Source organism: Stegostoma tigrinum, chromosome 3 (assembly GCF_030684315.1).
Source record: "Stegostoma tigrinum isolate sSteTig4 chromosome 3, sSteTig4.hap1, whole genome shotgun sequence".
NCBI classification, from domain to species: Eukaryota; Metazoa; Chordata; class Chondrichthyes; order Orectolobiformes; family Stegostomatidae; genus Stegostoma; species Stegostoma tigrinum.
The window spans coordinates 130,801,191-130,814,698 of record NC_081356.1 but is presented as its reverse complement, the minus strand read 5'-3'; the positions used below and the strand labels follow the sequence as shown (position 1 = coordinate 130,814,698).

General features: G+C 41.3%; 1 protein-coding gene across 12 annotated transcripts in view; it reads left to right on the top strand.

The window, feature by feature from the left end:
• The window catches only part of cfap99 (cilia and flagella associated protein 99), a 152,406-nt gene extending 139,673 nt beyond the window's left edge, over positions 1-12,733 (top strand). For 10 of the 12 annotated variants that reach the window (XM_059644914.1, XM_059644908.1, XM_059644904.1 and 7 more), the window contains 5 exons: positions 751-955; positions 2,215-2,356; positions 5,853-6,004; positions 9,782-9,993; positions 10,565-12,508. In XM_059644914.1, coding sequence (XP_059500897.1) covers positions 751-955; positions 2,215-2,356; positions 5,853-6,004; positions 9,782-9,993; positions 10,565-10,892 — 1,039 coding nt within the window. In that variant the 3' untranslated portion in view covers positions 10,893-12,508. The other 2 variants (XR_009445616.1, XM_059644911.1) reach the window with 2 other exon arrangements.
• Positions 12,734-13,508: the final 775 nt, after the last annotated feature.

The window sequence follows — 13,508 nt, the reverse complement described above, 5'->3', positions numbered from 1 at the left end:
TCAGCATCTGTGAAGAGAAATCAGAGTTAACATTTTTGTGTTGGTAACCCTTCCTCAGAATCGATGGTAGCTAGGAAAATGTTAGTTAATATGCAGAAGATAAGGTGGGGAGAGGGGATAAGGGCCTGAACTCTCCCATGCCCGAGCCCCCTACCTCACAAACCAGGCCCAGTTATCACAAAGTCTGCCATTACACACTACCTATTGCTTGCCACTAACAGTCTCCATGAACAGTTATTCACTGTCCAAGCCACATCATTATCCATTCCTTGTCTGTCCAACTGTTCTTCTCTCTCTTTGGGCTTGATCCCCACCTACCATTTACACCTTAGCTCCACCCACTCTATCTTCTGCATAAAAAAACAGTAATTTCCTAGCTACCATCTGTTCTGAGGAAGTGTCACCAGATCCAAGACATTAACTCTGATTTCTCTTCACAGATGCTGTCACACCTGCTGAGCTTTTCCAGCAACTTCTGTTTTTGTTCCTGATTTACAGCATTCGCAATTCTTTCGGATTTTCTTTCAGTAACTGTAAATGTCCATAGTTCTATGGTGAGGCTTTCTGGAAGTAGGTCAGTTGACATCAGCCTTGGTAGTTAAACCATGTGATCTAAATAGAACAGTGGTATAGTTGAAGAAAATCAAATATCATTTAAAGAAATTCATACTGTAGTGCAAAGCCAACTTCTAATAGTAAAAACAACAACCATAAAAACCTTAACAACTGTTTCTGATATGGCCATTCCAGAATTGATAATCTAATTGAAGGAGGTTATGATCCTTCCAAATTTGAAGAAATGCTGAAGAAAAAGGACAGTGAGCTAATGGAACAACAGCTGACAGATGCACAGCGTCGTTGTCTTGAAGGAAAGATTCTCTTGGAAGATGCAATCTTGGCACGGGAAGCGAGAATTGAAGAGAACAAGAGAAAAGCAGCTCAGCAGAAAGAGGAGGTATGGAGTTACTTTGTTGCACTATGTTAAGCTAGCGAGCATTTTGGAACTTTGTGGGTATTTCCTACAATACGCAAGAAAAGGGAAATAAAAATCTGAGTTCACCATTCAGTTCGACAATTTCACATGTTTACCTCTGCCCCATATTTTTACTCTTTTCTAGCGATTTTTTTGTGCATAGACAACAGCTGTTGGTCATGTGTGAACTTTTGTCCATTCATTGCTCCTCTCAAAATACCTTCTATTTCTCTACTTATATTGTTATCTTCTTCCATCATGCACAATCATTTCTCTTGTTATTTAATTTTATTGCTGAACAGACACTCATTTTGTCAAAGCTGTGTCTTGCACCCATCAAGACAATTCGCAAAAATGCAAACTTAAGACAACAACCAACATTTATGCTCTGGGACAATTCCTTCCACCACAAACCTGAAAGCCTGCCAGACCTTGTGCTAATCAGACATCTAGAAGGTTGTCAATTAGTGACCAGGGATCTCCCTAACACTAATGCACCCAATTATTTTCCCCTCCTATCATCTTGACTGCTCAGGAAGGGAAGATTCCACACTGTCAGAGACAGCAAGAGCTGCCAATGCTGGAGTCAGAGATAACACTGTGTGCAGCTGGAGGAGCACAGCAGGACAGGCAGCATCAGAGGAGGAGGAAATCTGTTTGGGACCCTTCTTCAGAAATGATCCCGCTCTAAATTGCGCACTCAATAACTCCTGCCAATAATTTTAAGTTAGTATTCTTATTTCTCACTAAAATATTTAAGTATGCTTCAGTGTCTGAATCTGCAAGTGCTGATTTCTTAATTTACTAACCAGCATAGAGAAACTGAAATTCCTCCATGTCTGTAATGCAAGAGTCATTTATAAAATCCATAGACAACAAAGCGTGGAGCTGGAGGAATGCAGCTGGCCAGGCAGCATCAACGGAGCAGGAAATTTGACATTTCAGGTCTGGACCCTGCTTCAGGATTTATAAAATCCAGTCGTTCCAGGTACAACAAAAATGAACTTCTAAAAATGCTATCACTCAGCACTCCTCAAACACAGATTTTTTTAAAAATCAAATCTGCTGATTTGATCAAATCACACTAATTTTACTCAAATCAGTTCTGGAGAAGGGTCACTGGACCTGAAACATTAACTCTGCTTTCTCTCCACAGATGCTGCCAGACCTAATGAGTTTTTCCAGCAATTTCTGTTTTTGCTTCAGGTCTCTTAATAAAACTGAACCATGTGACATTTCAGGTTGCAAAAATGATGCAGGAATATACAGAGAAACGACTTCAGGAAAAGAAGGAGGCAAAAGAACTGGTGGAGCGGGTGTCAAAAGGGCGTCACAACACAAAGCAGCAAAAATTGAAAATACAGGAAGACAAACAGAAGATGGGTATGTGGTGTAAATAAAGCTCAGTAAGTGGAATGCTATGTGCTTCATACTTCCTTTCGAGGCTCTTAACGTGAGATTTTTACATCCCAAAGAGCTGTGGAAATTCCCAAGCATGTTGCCATAGGTTGAAATATGGTACCTGGTCTGCCATGGCTCAGAGCAGCTTTTCTCACACAATGTTCCGCTCTTTACCTCATTAGAACTGAGCTCATAGGCATCTTTCACAGGAAATCACATGACTGGAGAGCTGGAGGTGCTAATCACTGCTTGACCCTTTTGGCATTCTTGCCACTCGTGTCAAATTTAAAGTGGATCTGCCATTGATTTTAGATATTGTATGCTAAGGACTGGTCTTCACAATGTGGTGATTGACTGTCACCATTGAGGACATGACTTACTGGAAGGCGAAACTCACTTTCCTTGCAGACAGGGTCCTGGAGGTGCTGCTGGACAGGCTGATTGAGAAAAGGGTTGACCTTTCTCCTGTCAACTGCCACAGGAGGTCAAAGTGTCAGATCAAGTCAGCCTGGTCTCACATTGGAGCCTAGGTCAGTGCTGTGCAGGATACTCAGCGGTGCAGGAAGAGGGTCAGTGATTTTCTGCATTCTGCAAGGGTACATACCACCATCTTCTCTCTGCTACCTCACAGTCAATGGGCCAATACTTATCATAACTCTAGCACTGTCCATGACTCTCACCGAGGCTCATTGATTATAGCTGTCAGTATTATAAGCATTATGTTGTGTAATTAGCCAGAGGTCGTAGTCCATTTACTATTACTGACTGAAGTGGGAATTGGGATAAGGTTCTGAAAGCAAATTTCAAGGAACTAGGTTGGAGATTGAAATACAGGACCTCAATAGCAGTAACTTTACGTTCCTTCCAATCCCATGTGCTGGTCTGCATAGAAACAGGAGATTGACTGACTGATTCAACATGTAGCTGGATAGTTGGTATAGGAAGGAGGACACCAGATTTCTGGACCATTGAGACCACTTCTGGAGAAGGTTAGACCTGTACAAGGCAAATGGTCTCTACCTGAAATAAATGTCCTTTCAGAGAGATATGTTAGTGTTGTTGGGAAGGGTTTAAACGAGAGTAGGAGGGGGATAGGAACCTATGGCAAATTCAGAGCGGGGAACAGAAGACAGAAATTTAGCAAGTGACTTGAAAGGCAGAAGAAACAGAGGTTAAAAAATGTACAGCAGAAGAATTTGGCAGTATTAAAAGGTATGTCTAGACACAAGGATTACAAAGTCAGAGATAGTAAGGACTGCCGATTGGAGTCAGAGATAGCACAGTGTGAAGCTGGAGGAACACACCAGACCAGGCAGCATCAGAGGAGCAGGAAAGTTCAATAGACCACATTGACAGACGTGCAGGTGAACCTCTGATGTGAAAGGTTTGTTTGGTGACTTGAATGGAGGTGGGGCGGGGGGGTTGCGGCGTGTAAGGGCAGGTGTAGCACCTCCTGCAGTTTCAGGGAAAGATGCCAGGCATGGTGGGGTTAGTGGGGATTGTGGAGCTGATGAGGGAGTTTCAGAGAGCGCAGTCCCTACAAAAGGCAGATAGGGGTGGGGAGGGAAATATATCTTTGGTTGTAGTGTTGGATTGTAGGTGGCAGAAGTGGCTGAGAATGATACGTTGGATATGGTGGTTAGTGGGGTGATATGTGAGGACAAGGGGGATCCCGTCTTTGTTTTTGTTGAGGGGATGGGATGTTAGGGCAGAGGTGCGGGAAATCCAAGAGATACAGTCAAGAGCATTTTTGACCACTGAAGCAGGGAAGTTGCAGTTCTTGAAATAAGAGGACATCTGGGATGTATAGGAGTGGAACACCCCATCTTGGAAGCAGATGAGGCAGAGGTGGAGGAATTGGAAATAGGGGATCGCATTCTTGCAGGAAAGTGGGTGAGAGGTGTCGTCCCAGGTAGCTGTGGGAGTCAGTGGCCTTGAAATAGATTTCCAAAATTAGGTTTTCTGTTAAAAGCGTGTCTTCAGAGAAGAATCCTGGATGATCCTGGAATGTGCCTATAATTTCCCAATGAGCACTGCCAGGGCTGACAACACTTTATTTGCTTTATACATTCTTTTATATGCACCTGTGAGGGAAGAAGGAGCTTCTGTTTAACACATCATCAGAAAGCTGAGATTCAATGGTGCAGCACTTCTACAATGCTCTGCTGCAAATGTCATCCTAGACTATGTCCTCAAGTCTCCAAAGTGTGGATTTCATAAAGGAAGAAACTTTACAGTATTCACAAAATATATCCTCATAAACTTGTGGAATTTAATTCCCAAACCATGCAAAAATACAAAAATCTTATATAATAAAAACAGAATTTAATTGAACAATATTGTAAAGCAGAATTCTAATGAAAAACCTTAAAGGTTAAATATTTCTTTTTCCACACATGCTGCCTGACCTGCTGAGAATTTCAAGTATTTTCTGTTTTTATCTGTAAAAATGTAATGTCACAAGCACTAGGCATGTCCACCGCATGGTCAGTGAACTGTGGATTAATGTACCTTGTAAGCACCCGTTCTTAATTAGTTGAAGTAGACCAGCAGCTGGGCTTTTTAAAGCTTTTTTTAAAAATAGGTTAAAGGTTAATTTATTACAAGTTATTATTAAAGTCCCCCTATAGGGAAATTAAGATCAAAATTTTTATAATAAATTACACGTACCAAGATTAAAACAATTACAGATAAGACAAAAGAATAGTTTATGACCGATTTTCCTTCAGCAGAACAGTATATAGTTTTGAATATAGCTTTTCTCTTTGTCATCCCCTTCGTCAAAACTCCCTTCTGGAGTTTTCCTCAGAAATTCCTTCTCAGAGTTCTAAACCATAAGATACTGGAAAGTTGATTTAATAATTTCAACTTGTAAAAACGTCCAAAGTGGTGAATAATCTTCACAACTGGGAGCGTGATCACTCCAGGTTTATTTTTAGGTGAAGTAATTGGCTTTTCAAATGGCAAAGTCATTAATTTGAACAATTTCCATTTTGAAGTCTGTAGTGATAGAAAGCACCTGAGAAGGACCTATTGTGTTGCCAAGAACTAGGTATAAGTCCACTCTTTAGTGATTTGAGATGGAGAAACAATTCGATAGCCATTGAAACATTCCAACGACCTCCCTCTTGAAGTGACATTTTTTTGAACTTAATTTCCATTGTATGGATTTTTTACTTCAGAAATGTCCTTTGGAATTTTTTTCTTAAGAACTTACTACAAGAGACAGCACATTTTTAACTTAGAGTTATGAGCCATTGTATCTCTTTCATGTAAGTACCAATGTGGAGACTCACCACTTAAATAATCACTACTATGTCACACAATTATTTTGTATACTGGCATTTTGTAAATGCACATTATATGGCTTCTGTTTACTAACAGACCTGATAAAATAGCTTCCAATGATTACCAGCTTTCTTCTAGGATCATGAAAAAATCATACTGATATTTTACATGCCTGCGGATTTTTTTTCAGCTAAGGAGTTGAATAAGGAAACAGAAGAACTGCTTCAACAAGCCTTGGAGAAGACCAATGAAGAAATTAGGAAAAAATCAGAACTGATCCGAGAAATCCGAGCAATGCAAATGATGCCAACGTTTAAACACAAACTTCTGGATTTAGCCAAAGTACGTCCAAAGTGTCAGAAGCAGTAGATCAACCTTATGATTATTTACGGAAAAAAGATACTATGTAATATAGAAAAAGTTTTGTCTTTGTCTGCGTGTATGTGTTTGCTTGAACTGCATAACCTCCACTGGAATCAAAGATTTTTACAGGTGTCAACAGCTTTCAATCATCACAATATCACTACAAATCCTCTTGCGTCTCCCGTAGCTTGGTCTTCCTCCATTTTTCAATTTTTTAAAATCCCGTTTTCATTTCCACAATATAAAGAGATTGCCACTTCAGACATCTCTCTGTAGCAAAGCACTTCAAGCTCTAACAACTTAGTGTAAAGAAAAGTCTTTCATGACAAATATTAAATGAATGGCCCACCATCACCAATTTCTGAAACAAAGGAAATATTCTTTCACTGACCATTTGATCAAAAACCTTTGTAATTTTAGAGTGTATTAACTTGCTTTACAATCTGTCTAAAAATCTTGAACTTCTCTCAGATTGAACCTCTTCAACGTGCAAGACAGATCTGGTCTGGTCCCTGTTAGCTTTCAACCTGTGGTAACCATGGCCTTTTTTTGCATTCCATCAAGCCTTTCTTGCAGAAACTATTTCACCAATTATATGTTGGCCCTAGTTGCTTAGGCCATAGGCCACTTGGCCACAGTCCCTGCTCTTGATCTCATTTGCTTCAGCAAATAGGACCATATATCCCAAGTCAAGTTTTTTTAACAGGCAAGCATCTGAGTCTCAGACAGTTTCACGTGAAGCTGTAGTTGTTGCTGGATGAGCATCCTAGCACAGACACAGAACGATCCTGGTCGACATGGCATTCTGAGTTACAGAATTTGTGACGACCATGCAGAAAAGTCATAACTTTCTTTAAGATAACACAGTGTGGATCTGGAGGATCACAGCAGGCCAGGCAGCATCAGAAGAGCAGGAAAGCTGACACTTCAGGTCAGGATAATAAAATGTGAGGCTGGATGAACACAGCAGGCCAAGCAGCATCTCAGGAGCACAAAAGCTGACATTTCGGGCCTAGACCCTTCATCAGAGAGGGGGATGGGGGGAGGGAACTGGAATAAATAGGGAGAGAGGGGGAGGCGGACCGAAGATGGAGAGTAAAGAAGATAGGTGGAGAGAGTGTAGGTGGAGAGGTAGGGAGAGGATAGGTCAGTCCAGGGAAGACGGACAGGTCAAGGAGGTGGGATGAGGTTAGTAGGTAGATGGGGGTGCGGCTTGGGGTGGGAGGAAGGGATGGGTGAGAGGAAGAACCGGTTAGGGAGGCAGAGACAGGTTGGACTGGTTTTGGGATGCAATGGGTGGGGGGGAAGAGCTGGGCTGGTTGTGTGGTGCAGTGGGGGGAGGGGATGAACTGGGCTGGTTTAGGGATGCGGTTGGGGAAGGGGAGATTTTGAAACTGGTGAAGTCCACATTGATACCATTAGGCTGCAGGGTTCCCAGGCGGAATATGAGTTGCAGTATACCACATTGGCAGATGTGCAGGTGAACCTGCATCCACTGTACCCGGTGCGGCTTCCTCTACATTGGGGAAACCAAGCGGAGGCTTGGGGACCGCTTTGCAGAACACCTCCGCTCAGTTCACAACAAACAACTGCACCTCCCAGTCGCAAACCATTTCCACTCCCCCTCCCATTCTCTAGATGACATGTCCATCATGGGCCTCCTGCACTGCCACAATGATGCCACCCGAAGGTTGCAGGAACAGCAACTCATATTCCGCCTGGGAACCCTGCAGCCATATGGTATCAATGTGGACTTCACCAGTTTCAAAATCTCCCCTTCCCCTACTGCATCCCTAAACCAGCCCAGTTCGTCCCCTCCCCCCACTGCACCACACAACCAGCCCAGCTCTTCCCCCCCACCCACTGCATCCCAAAACCAGCCCAACCTGTCTCTACCTCCCTAACCGGTTCTTCCTCTCACCCATCCCTTCCTCCCACCCCAAGCCGCACCCCCAGCTACCTACTAACCTCATCCCACCTCCTTGACCTGTCCGTCTTCCCTGGACTGACCTATCCCCTCCCTACCTCCCCACCTACACTCTCCCCACCTATCTTCTTTACTCTCCATCTTCGGTCCGCCTCCCCCTCTCTCCCTATTTATTCCAGTTCGCTCTCCCCATCCCCCTCTCTGATGAAGGGTCTAGGCCCGAAACGTCAGCTTTTGTGCTCCTGAGATGCTGCTTGGCCTGCTGTGTTCATCCAGCCTCACATTTTATTATCTTGGAATTCTCCAGCATCTGCAGTTCCCATTATCTCTGATACTATTTTAACTTCAGGTCAGGACCCTTCTTCAGGAAAAAAAAAGAAGGGTCCCAACCCAAAACATCAGCTTTGCTGCTCCCCTGATGCTGCCTGGCCTGCTGTGTTTCTCCAGCTCCACACTGTATTATCTCAGATAAAAACCAAAAGAACTGCGGATGTTGTAAATCAGGAATAAAAACAAAGTTGCTGGAAACGCTCAGCAGGTCTGCAGCATCTGTGCAGGAGAAAACAGAGTTAAAGTTTCGGGTCTGGTGACCCTTCCTCAGCACACTGAGGAAAGTCCTGAGGAAGAATCACCGGACCCGAAACGTGAACTCTGTTTTCTCCTGCACAGATGCTGTCAGACCTGCTGAGCTTTTCCAGCAACTTTGTTTTTGTGTTGTATCTCAGACTCCAGCATCAGCAGTTCTTACTATCTCCAAATTTTCTTTCCTTTTTGCAAAACTGTATTCTCTTCATGATTCGCAAATTTAACTTTTTAAAACAAATAAACCAGAAATTGCTGGAGAAACTCAATAGGTCTGGAAGCGTCAGTGGAGACAAAACAGAATTAAAGTTTCAAGTCCAGCAACCCTTCTTCAGAACTGATGGTAGCTAACAAAAGTATTTATGCTGATGATGGGGGGTGGGGGGGAGCGTGGAAAGGAAAACGTGTAATTGGATAGGGAGAGACAGAGCACCCAGAGATAGAGAGAAAGAAAATTGGCAGACAAGGGAATGATTGATTGTAAGCTACATAAGAAAAGCTGATAATGGTGAAAATGAGTTGGTTGTGCTGAAAGCAACCAATGTCATGACAGGGCCTGGGGTGCAGGAGATGGGTAAAGGACATAGAAGGATCTGCTCAGGATTCAGTATTAAGTTCAATAATATTTGGGCATGAACTCCACCTTCCATGTCCTTTAACATCCTTTCTTCTTATCATGGGAGAAAAAGTAAACTGTCATGTTGAATAGAGTGCAGAAAGATTCAGCTGAGTGTATCAATAAACAAAATAATGGAGGGCTTACAATAGGTGAAATATTAGAATAGACTTTGTGCTGAACCATGCAAACCCTTGTGGAAGAAATGGGAGTAACTTCAACTTTGCTGGGGTGAAGCACCTTGATGGAGTGATTCAACAGCTTATCACAGAACTCACTTGATTTTCACTCCATTACGACCGATGAACAAAAATTGTGCAAACTCTTTAACAATGTCAATCAGATTCAGGTTATTGTCAACAGAGCAAAGGTGAACATTAATCACTTTATTTAATTCTATGTGCACTAACAATATTACCTGTAATTTTAGTGTAAATGCCAAATGAGATTTTTACTTAGGAAAACTTAGATGGTACTTCTATAATTTTCTCATTTCACCCCCACACCCCAACCCCACCCATCATTGTTCAATGACTATTAGTGACCAACTTTTATGAATTTGCCTCAGTAAACCTATTCATTCGCGTAATGTAGTCAAATCTCACTTGGAAATCATGTCATTGAATCTCAGCCAGCTGGTCATAACCTTTTGAATGAGATGTCAATAGTAGAGTTACGAGAACGCTTGGGACTGCTAAAGGAGGCACAGATTAAGGCAGAAGAAGTTAAACGAGATCGGATCCTGAACGAGAAACAAGCAAAAGAGCAGCTTCTTTTGGATAAATTACGGCAGATCTCACTGCACAGAGAAGCTTTGAGCAAGAAGGCAAAGATCAGGCACAGGTACGTTATCAAAATGGTGCTCAAAAAAGGTGCGTGTTCAAAGTATGTTTTCTAGGTTGTAACTGTAAATTGATAAACCATTTCTTCTCCTAATTTTTCCTTGCCTTGTTTTTAACCCATCCTTTTGGCTTGGCCCTATCCCAATGTCTCCTTACACTCGTGAGTTCTTTAGAAAGAGCATGAACTATAAGGTACACTCTTAGACTTAACATTCAACTGCAGTTTTTGTTTAATAGGACAAGAAAATACTTGAAATACTCTGTTGGATAGACAGCATCACTGGAATAATAAATAGAGTTTAACTTTTCAGGTCAATGATCTGACAAAAGGTCAACAACCTTAAACATTAACTTATTTTCTCTCCCCATATATGCAGTCTAACCCAAGATATATTTACAGCATTTTCTGTTATTTCAAACTTGCAATTTCGTTATTAGTAACAATATTTTGATTTTTATATAACTACAAAATTATGTTTGTTGCGCTTGCATTCAGTCAGCGAGTGGCAGGTTTCTATCAATCCAAAGCTGTGAAAAATAATCAAAGGAATACGCTTTTCTTTTCATTGTAGAGAGGAAGAATTGAGAAAGCTTAAGTCATCCAAACTGGTGGCAAACAATCAGCAGTTGGCGGAGCTTCAAAAGAAACTTGAAGAAAAGAGAAGGGAACATCATAAACTGATCAAAATACAAAAGCTGAACACTCAAAAAAACCTAGAAAGGTCTCTGAGAAGTTCATTTGCAGATAGGGTAATACACTTTGAACACCTTTTTGATAATAAATGGAAAGTGCTTTCTTTCAGAAACTTACAACAGTTATTTTCAAAACCAACAGGACCATTATTGATTACTTTAACTAAACAAAAGTTAAAGGTAATGGTATTGGGGCAAAGTATATAAATGAAATATTAAGTCCAACCCAGAAAATAATCAAAATAAGTCTGGTTTTAATAACAATCTAGCATGAAGTCAGTTTGGCTCTGATGGAAGGAATTAAAATAGATTTAAGATTCAGCATTAGTTAACTTTTGTACAAAACTAAAATGTTTTCGTTCAATATCATACAACTGATATCCAAAGGGATCCACTAAGAGCCTTTACTTCACTTTAAGGCAGTTCATTCCAGATCACAAGTATCTCGATACAAAAAGATTCTCATGTCATCTAGAGTTCTCTTGCCAGTCAACTCAAATCTCTGTCCTTTGGTTAAAAACTCATCTGTTATTGGAAGCATATTCCCCTTATTGACTTTGATCAAAATAATGAAGTTTCTGAACCCATCAAATCCAATCTCATCTTAATGCCTTCCATTTTGTGAGAAGAACAGCCCCACCTTCTCCAGTCTTGTCCACATTATTGTTGTCCTTCAACTCTGGAGCTTCATGGTAAATCCTTTCTGCATCCCCTGCAAGGCCTTGACATCTTGTCTGAAGTGTAGTGCCCAGAACTGAACACAGTTCTCTTGCTGCCGGAGGCCTATTCATTGTTTTATAAACTGCAACTTGCTTGCTTTTGATCTCCATTCTGCTGTTAATAAAGCCAAAGATTCCATTTGCATTTCAACTCTCACCTTGCTGCCACCTTGAAAGATTGACATAAAATAACGTAACATTTCCAAGATCTGCCTGCAATTCTCTCGTGAACTTGTTCCACCTGAATGTTTGCCAGCTGCATGAGTCAGCACACAGATCCCTGCTCTTCTGGCTTCAATTTATAACTTGCTTCCCACTGAGTCATTCTTCAAGCTTCAGTCACACTGAATAACATTCAGTTTTGTTACTTACTCCTCTTCCTTAAGAAGTCGCCCTAAAATATGTCTATGTGACTGTGCTTTGGTTGTCTAAATATCATTGTTGTCATCTACTGTTTTTGTTAGTTGACCTTATCAGACCTTCTGATTTGAGGTGCTTTCTCCCCCTGCTGTTTTCTCCCCTGCATTCTGGCACCATTGTCTCATGAATCCACAAAGAGTCAAAACAAACAGCTTCTAATTGCCAAACCAGAGATACAAATGCCACTAAAATGAAAGGAAGACACTGTGTACGCTGGAAACCTGAAAGAAAAATAAAAGCGCTAGAAGGTCACTCACAGTAGTCCAGGTAGGAGACAACCGCTTGAACACCCTGACACTGCTGTGGTAGGTGTTCATAACTGGCTGTTGTTGACATTTTGAGTTATCTGTGGTTTGTGTTTTTCTTCTGGCAACGCTCATCTTTTCCAGGCTGGAAGCAAAGAGGATCATTTAATCTTTCCAGCAGCACCATCTAGTGTTTTGACTTTTGTACTGTTTTTTAGCGTCTGTAAAATATGCAGGAATTAACACTATTACTTCATGTATTTTGCAAACACGTACATTTTAGTTATCTTCCTTTCACCCTCGTTCTCACTGATCACAATGAATTCCAATCCAGGATTAACACTTCTCCTAATCTTGATAAAGAATGCAACAAAAATATGTCAATCCCTTGGGGATAGAACTCACATTTTATTAGTCTAATGGAATGTTTGTATACAATTCTGCCTAGAAATCAAAGGAAATACATTGGTGGAAGAACATGGAAGACAGTCGTGAAAACAAGGTCCGGCTGCTTAAACTTCAGAAAGCGTCCTAGTACAGTGGTGCTCAGTGGAGTGGGATGGGATACTCACCGAGGATATTTCCCAAAAACGACTCCAAATAAAACCTGTACTTTAAGTAATGTTATAACATACATTGTTACAAAACACCATGAAATGATCTTCTCAATAAATATCTAATTTCAGTTTACTAAGTAGAGTCTATTACTGTTTTAATATGCACCGCAGAATTTACGACATTTTGATGAAAGGCCTAAAATGTTAACTCTGTTTCACACTGATGCACAGAAACTGCTAGCGTTCTCAACCCTGTGTTTAATCCCTTATCATTGTCTCTCCCCAACTGCACATAGATACTGACCTTCTGAGCATTCCAGCATTTTCTGCTTTGCTTCCAAATTGAAAGGATGCATTACATGAAATCAGATGGGTGTGGACACAATTTTTGTCTATCTTCTTAGCAAGGCTTTGTGCAAATTTGTTTCTCCTCATCCCTAGTGGGGTATAAAGCTGACAAAGCATTTGATTCCATTGTTAGATTTTCCTGGCTATTAGCCTGTTGCTGAAGAGGGGCACCACTCCAGATTAATTGACCAGGAAACTCTCCTTTTACTGCCAGTCATTGGCATATCAGAATTTACAGATTGATCCTTAACCTGCTTGGTCACATTATCAATGCACCTTCTTTAACCATCAAGTCCTGGATTGAACCTGGAATTTCTGACTCAGAGGCACTGTTGTTACTACTGTGTCAAAGACCTCACTTGCACACTGCTATGGTACTGGCCAAATTTTAAGATATTTTGGCTGTATCAATTTTGTTGGGTTGGGGTTTATGGAGGGCTTCACTGCCTGAGCATTTGTGGGTTTTCTAACTCTATCATCCCAAGCTTATCTCATTAACTACTCATCCACCGCTGTGGTGTCCAGTTCGTCCAA